Source organism: Cupressus sempervirens, chromosome 3 (assembly GCF_028749045.1).
Source record: "Cupressus sempervirens isolate cs-2001-9-10 chromosome 3, ASM2874904v1, whole genome shotgun sequence".
Classification (NCBI taxonomy): domain Eukaryota; kingdom Viridiplantae; phylum Streptophyta; class Pinopsida; order Cupressales; family Cupressaceae; genus Cupressus; species Cupressus sempervirens.
This window is the reverse complement of record NC_143120.1, coordinates 482,656,325-482,664,655: the sequence shown is the minus strand read 5'-3', so window position 1 is coordinate 482,664,655 and position 8,331 is coordinate 482,656,325. Positions and strand designations below refer to the sequence as shown.

The 8,331-nt window shown below is 30.7% G+C and overlaps 1 protein-coding gene across 1 annotated transcript; it reads right to left on the bottom strand.

Moving 5' to 3' along the window:
* Nucleotides 1–5,833: 5,833 nt before the first annotated feature.
* On the bottom strand, nucleotides 5,834–6,544 carry LOC149567270 (pectinesterase inhibitor 4-like). The gene has a single exon (XM_089816623.1). It carries the CDS (start codon nucleotides 6,542–6,544, stop codon nucleotides 5,834–5,836), a length of 711 nt encoding a protein of 236 aa, XP_089672749.1.
* Nucleotides 6,545–8,331: the final 1,787 nt, after the last annotated feature.

Here is an 8,331-nt window from a genome sequence, read left to right as displayed (position 1 = left end):
ATTAGTGAGTTGATAAATCTGCCATGTATTTGGTTTTATGAATTCTGAAAATAACATTTTATTAGCAGCAGTTCATTTCCACTTTGCATATTATTGTAGTTTCTTTCTTGTTTATGTTGTATGATACCAATTCCATGCACGAAACACATAAACGTTTGATTTCCAGAGTTATAAGGGGTTTTAAGAAGTTGAATGCAAACTGTTTGACATAATTCCTTTCAGCAATTTGGTTTAGTTAGTTGGGACATCCAAGGGTGTCCATTACAATTAATTAGAATCTTCTCCTCAAAAGTAGCAAACCCTAACTGTTAGGGTGTAGATACAAATGGATGGAAAAGATGAGGGCTAGAAATTGTCCCACCAACTTAGGCTTTTCTTGTGCCACTTGTCAATCATAACCAATTTTCAATTTTTATCAATAATTTTTATAAACATTTTATTTATTCAGTAAGTGAATTGAATATTTTAGAATAAAATAAAATGATGAGACCACTATCTTCCATAGATTATGGGACTTAAATATTTTAAGAATAACCCCACTACAAAATTCATGGGACCTCCCACTTTAAAATAGTCCTAAAAACCTCTAGAGTACCTGTTGAATTCTTTTAGGAAAACCCCCTCCATGAGACCATACCCTTAGTGCACTTGTTAATATTCATTTTACTCAACCATCAATAGGAAGAGAAGGTAGTGTGGCACCCAAAAACAACTATGAGTTTGATTCCAAAACATGGCCTTTATGACTCGAACCAAGGCTTGACTAAATGGGTAATCCATTCCTTTCTAATTGATGCTAAGTAGTGTTTTGACAAAGAGCATGGCATCTTATTTTTTGTGTTATTTAAACCTTTAAGTCGGGTCTTTTTTGAAGGTGGAAATGTGAGAACAATTTGTGATAATAATTCTAAGTCTAATTTCTTAGGAACCATATAGTAAATCTAGTCAACACACCCGGTTGTGCATGACGTTCAACCCAAAGATGTGAATAAGGATTAGCTTAGAAGTATTTAATTTCACTTTATTTATTATTATTATTTTTATTTCTATTTCTTTATGTATGATAGAAATAAGTAAGTTAGGACAAAGGTAACTATATGTCAAATTTTTTAGTAGTGCTAGCTAGAAATTCTTTTGATTAAATTAGACTCTCTGTAGACCCTTTTCAATTCTATTTATAGCCAAAGAAATAATATCTCTACTCTAAATTATGTGAGAATATGGCAACTTGGTGAAAGGAGTTAATGGTAAAACATCACCCTCAACACTGATTTATTTTAACAAGTATGATGAAGAAAATGATGTAAAGTAATTGATCATGAATGTTGTAGCCATTTTTAATTTATTTTTCAATGATTTCATGATGTGACTCAAGCATTTTACTCCAATTGTATTAAAATTCTAGCTCATTTACTCTTGTAACTTCTTGGAATTTACCGGTAGAGTGCTTGTTAACAAAGAACCCTAAAAGCTTGTAGATACTAGGAGTACAAACTAAAATTTCTCTTGCCCAAGAAAAACACACAATTCTAGATTTTTGTAGAAGCTCATTTTGAGCCCTTGTCTCAATATAACTCATAAATGAAGTCTATTGCTGAATAAGAATTTGACACTGTTATGTTCATTGCTGTATAAATTGTCTGAGTTGTGAACAAAGTGTTGATTTTTGTTGAATATGAACTCTAAGATACAATGTTGTTTATTGTTGATTACAAATTCAAAGATAGATGGTTAATACTTATTGATGGCCTAAGTGTTGATGTTTAATTCCTTATGGGAGTGTGTAATGTGACATTGGGAGGGTGGGGATGGATGCATTATGTTCTTCTTCTCTCAACCTGTCAGATCATGAAAGTAGGATTCATCATGTTTTGTCTCTTCTTTCCAGTGATGCTGATGAATGTTGTACTTGGCCAAGCCATTATTTATTTCATTCAAGAATGTTGTTCTAACAATTAACATATGTGTGTGACTATGCTTATTTCATCCTGGATATGTGTTGATATGCTTAATTAAAGAAATGTACATGTGGGTAGATATGTTACAGTTTTTCTTTCATTGCATGTGAGTAGAATTTGTAGCATTCTTTTCTTTTTCTTGCCACATTTCATGATTAGGCTTCTAGGCACATAGATTTCATGTATTATGTTTCATGATTGCACCAAATCCATTCAATCCATCTTGTTCTGGGAAGCTAGGCTTCTTGTGCCAAGGTCGGGGTATTCTTCATATTAGGAAGAATCCTGGGGAAGTAAACACTCTATTTTTGGCGAGGTAAAAGTTCCTGGGCCACACTCCCATCTCAAATAGCAAATGGATGATGTTTGATGGCTTGAAGACTGGATACACTTTTAGGAATTGTATCTTCATCTTAACGATGATGTTCAATAACAATCATGATTATTGTATAATGTAAACTTAGAGATAGTAATAGCTCTTGTATATGATGAGCATGTGATATATATACATGGTATTTTTAGTGCCATAGCTCATATGATGCAATGTTCTTGCAACATAATCATCGAGTTTATTTTATGCTAATTTACTTATTAACTAATTGTACTCTTTTACAAACAACATTGTAATGTGAGTTTGTAGTTTGAGTTAACAACTTGTTAACCTTGATTAATTTTTATACACAAATATGCTTCACTTATCATATTTTAGTATTGTATGATGTGGCAATTTTATTTCGCATTTTTAGCCTTTTTTTGTGTGTTTTGGCAATCTTGTTGCAAGTCTAGTCTTTGCAACAGTTGATTTCTACACCCCAAAGGTGGTCTACTAAAAGAACACATTACATCATCAGGAGCAAGATTGGCAATGATAAGAAAGAGTGATAAAAAATCTTGCATATGATAAAAAGGTGGTGTTATGTTTGAACATATTATTATATTTAAAAATAATTATGATAGATTACAAATGGTGATAAAAAAATCTTTTGAATTGTGAAAAATGGTTCTTTCTCTTTTCTCTATTTTATTTTTCTTAATGGTAACTCTCTATGTTTGACATACATTGATTAAGACATGGGCTCTGGATTTGAGTTTCATTGTGAAATGGGTTATGTATTTCATGGAAGATTTTACCATCTCTATGTTTGAGTTACATGAGTTACATTGGCTAATAGATGAGTTTTGATTTTGGGATAAAGAGATAGAGCTTTATTATGAAATGGTTTATAATTTTTACTGACTAGATCTATACACATATATTGTGTTAGAGGTTTTAATTATTAGTTCTATATTATCATATGTTAGTCACATTTGTCAATAGATAAATTCTAGGCTTAGGGTTATGTGTGGAGTTTGATCATTCATGGATAGGCTTTGGACTCAATATAAAATATGTAGAGCTTTATAGAAATAGTTTATGACTTTACTAAAGGGAAGCTTTGTTTTATAAGAACATTTAGATTTTGACTCTTAGACTTAATTCTTTTTATTTTATATGGGAGGTCATCTCATGTGCCAGTTATATTCATCTATTTGTTGGAGGCTGAGTAACATTCCTAGAGAAGAGGGACCTAAACTTAGGATGAAGAGATAGAGCTTTAAAAATATGGTTTATACTTTTAATAAAATATCTTATTATCATTTTTTAAAATTAGATTATGAGATAAGGATAGTGGACTATCTATTTTTCAATATCAATCTCATCTATTATTATTATTTCCAAGGATAAAATATGTTCAAGTTTAATTATATATTTATTAGTATAGATAATTTAATACATTTATATAAAAGATGCTAAGTGATATAGTTGAAAGATGTTTACATGAAATCTATAATTTAATATAACATTTATTCAAAGGAAGCTAAAATATATCAATTAAAGGTACTTACATTGAGTTTTGACTTAAAATCTAAATTTATATCTCTTGACAAATATTTCAAGATAAATGCATGTATTCTTTTAGATAAATATATTTAAGAAATCAAAATTATTTCATGACTATATATATATATATGTATATATATATATATGTATATATATATATATATGTATGTATATATATGTATGTATATATATATATATGTATGTATATATATATATGTATATATATATATATATATGTATATATATATATATACATATATATATATATACATATATATATATACATACATATATATATATATACATACATATATATACATACATACATATATATACATATATATATATATATACATATATATGTATATATACATATATATGTATATATATATATGTATATATATATATATATGTATATATATATCTATATGTATATATATATCTATATGTATATATCTATATGTATATATATATATATGTATATATATATATATATGTATATATATATATATATATATATATATATATATATATATATGTACATATATATCTATATACATATATATATATATACATATACATATATATGTACATATATATATATATGTACATATATATATATATGTACATATATATATATATATATATATATATATATATATATATATATACATATATATATACACACTACAATAAATAATACATATTATTACTTATTCATTATTAGAGTGTTCAAATTATTATTCATATAAATAAAATAATCTATTTTCTTACTTTTTTACATATTTGTATACAATGTCAAATATATTTATATTTTAATTTAAGAACTTCTAAATAAGTATATACTTCACATAAGATAGATTGGATTATTCTTTGGCCTTGATAATTAAGTATATTGTGATGATGTATTGGAGTGATTGAAAACTATAATGCAATTAAAAAATCTTCACAATAAAATCTAGGAGCAAAGTAGTATTTGATTTTACAAAGAAAATAGCTACAAGAAGTAGCTAAGTGTAAGAAAATATTTCTTACATTCATGTAGAACTTCATGACTTCTAGATGCCACTAAGTCAATTGAAGAAAAATTCAAAGAAGCATCATAAAATACCATAAACCTTATATACCAAAAAATGACATTATCCATTTAGAAACCAAATCCTTAATAGGACTAAAAAAGAAAAAAAGAAAAAGCTTGATCATTTTAAAGCAATTGAAGAAACACCCAATTTAACCACCAAAGTTAAGGAAGCCAATCCATGTAACTCCACTTATCAACATTATTGAGAGTCCATCTTCAATCCACATCATTCCACATATAATATTAAATTAGAATCCCATTTAACAAAATAAAATGGTCTAAACTACTTAACAACATTATGAGTATGTGACAAAACAATTAACTACCATATTCCATTCATAAAATTATACAGCCAATGTTACCTAGTCTGCTTTAAAAATGTCCAATATACCCTAATAATTCAAAGAGAGCAAAACCCTAATTGAACCACCATTTCAACTTGCAATGAAGCATTCAAAAAAGGAGAAAACCCAAAAAAAAAAAAAAGGCTCTTATTTCGATGGAAAAGATTCTAAATAATCCTTTAGTCTCCAAGAAAAAATCTCATGGGACCTCTATTTCCTAAGCCCCTCTCATAAGACCTTTGCCTTATCAATAATATTATAGACACGGTTAATAAAGCAACCAAAACTCATCCATCCTAATTAACAACATTATTAGTATATGAGGGAAGCATATTACAATCATAAAAAAGACATCCAATATCACCTAATCCACTTTTAAAATTCCCAATATACCCTAATTTGAACCGCCAATTCAAAGAGACCAAAACCCTAATTGAACCACCATTTTAGCTCGCAATGAGGCATTTAAAAATGCAGAAAACCGAACAAAATCATTGTCATTTATTCATTCTTGAAACCTAAACCGTTCAAAACATCCAAAGCATGACACCATACACCAATAACGATCTTATGGGTTATATTCATCAGCAAGCTTGGCAGTAACAGCAAGTGCGTCGCTCATCAACTTAGAGAGATAGAGTGATCTTTTCTGAATGCGGCCATTGATACGAGGCTGACCAGACAATCCATTAAGGCAAGTGCCAGGGTTTGTGTCTGCTACAGTGAGCCAAAGCCTGACATCATCTACATCTATACTATCATCACCACCATTCATGGTCAACCCCTTCAACTCTGACAACGCTGTTTCCAGCTCATACACTGTGTCTTGAAAAAGCTCCACGCAGACCTTAAGCGCACCATTAGAACAAGAACTATTCTCCACTTTCTTCATATTCACAACATAGAGAGAAACAACTTTGGCTTCTATCAGGCTCAAATTCACTGCTATCACAGAGAGATTCTTCATGTCTGCCTTCAATGCCCCTTGAGCAGACGACAAAGACCCAATACAAAAGTGTTTGTCTTCGGCAGTGCTACAGGCCTTTACTATGGTGGGAGATGGAGAAGGAGGAGGAGGCGATAGCCTGCCTGCATTTGCCGCCATGATTGTGCAAGCGAGGACGATCGTAAGAACAAAGGGAGATCTCGAAGAGGAAGCCATCTTCTTCTTCTTGACCGTAATGTAATGTAGTGTGCCATTATAGTGCTTGTGTAGGGTTTTTATAGATGGAAGCAGACCAGCCTTTAAGCGTGGAGATGTATGGCGGTGTTTCCTCATATTAAATGATTGTCACGTAATCCCAATGTGAGCGTGTGAGTGGGGTCTGTTTTTAGGTTTTTGCAGGTATGAGTAAGTGTTCAGATGTGTGTGAAGGTATCATGTGTTGTTGGGATGTGTGTCATCAAAATCGGTAACGAAAAACTTTCGGACAATCAAACTTAAGAAGGGGATAAAAAGGAGGCGGCTATCCTCCCTATAAATAGCACTATTGACGGAATTTCAAAAAATTGAAAATATAATGAATTTTTTAAAAAATTTTAGCATTTGAGAAAATTGTGTTGTATTTTGGTTAATAAAAATAATGATGTTTGAATTTTATTTTTAATCTTATTTTGTATGGGAAAAAAGCTTTTGCAAGTTGAGAACAAAATGTTTGAGGATGTGCACGTAATATGCATTGGGATTAGCTTTCAAATCAATGGATTAAATTGTTTTTTAATATACAATAGAAACTGTTGTTTTTAGGGTTGAGCGACAACTATGCATTTGGGTTCTTTCCACATTAATTAATTGATATATTTTTTAACAATTTAATAATGAATCATAGAGTGTGAAAAAGGGTAACAAATCATTAATACAATCAATTTTTTTAAAAAATAACAAATTCTTTTATACTCTTAATTCTGAAGATAACAAGTAAAAATATGATAATGTTAACCTATTATTTTTTATTTCATTTGTGAGGATGAGATGTTAGTATAATTATCTATGGAAAAGTTACTTTTCAAGTATGAATCACATTTGTGATAACCTATAGATATGAATAATAAGGTCCATAGAACATAACATAAAACATAATAAAACAAATGCTTAAACTACACACTTTTCGTTTCCTTTTTTGGCCTAAAACTTTGGCCCTATCATCAACAAGGAACATATGTAATTTGTTTGAGTCCTCCATGCCAAAACCTTCATCTTCACTTTCCTAGTGTAGCACTTGGAGAGTAATAGTAGCAACATGGGTTGCCCTAAGAGCAATTTTAGAGAGAGTCCTAAAACTCTCACTATGAGTAGTGAGTTAGGTATTGAGGGCCTCCATCTCCTATTTAGTGTCACCAACCAAATCACATAGCTCCTAGTGGCCATCATACTTTCCTTTAGGAACCTCTACTTCCTATCCTACATCTCGTTAGGGTTACCAGAAAATATGTCCTTATCATTTTCTCCATCCTAATAGGGGAGGTAGCCCTCATTATTGAGGTATCCTTGGTAGTGCAGGGAAGAGGGATAGTAGTGGAGGCAAAGTTGATAGTGTTCACTATGAGACTAATAGACACATGGGTGGTGTCTTGGCTTACCTTCTCACTTTTCTTAATTTTTGCATCATCTGAGTTAGAGGTATTTTCTTCTATTTCCACCTCGGTACCCTCTTCCTTCTTCCCCATTTTCATTTTTTCACTCACCTCCTTCTCACTAGTCCCTGACCTTGAATCAACCTTATTAACATCCAAATTTCTTTAATCCTTCTCTTTCTATCTACCCTTACTTTTGGCCAACCTACCCAACCTCCTACTATCACCATCATTCTCTTCTTCAAAAGTAAGAAGATCGATTTCCATTGAATTATCTACTATACATTTTTTTTGTACTTTGGGACCCATCCAAAAACTTCTTTATATTTTCTGGACTTACTAGAAGGGGTGGGCAAAGGGAATGAACAACCCCACCACTAGTCTTAGTAGGATTTTGTGGGCCTTGGTTATTAGGTAAAGAAACACAATGGGGAGGACACATGGGTATATAAAAATTATAGAGGTAGAGGATAAGGCCTTGGTGTAGAATAG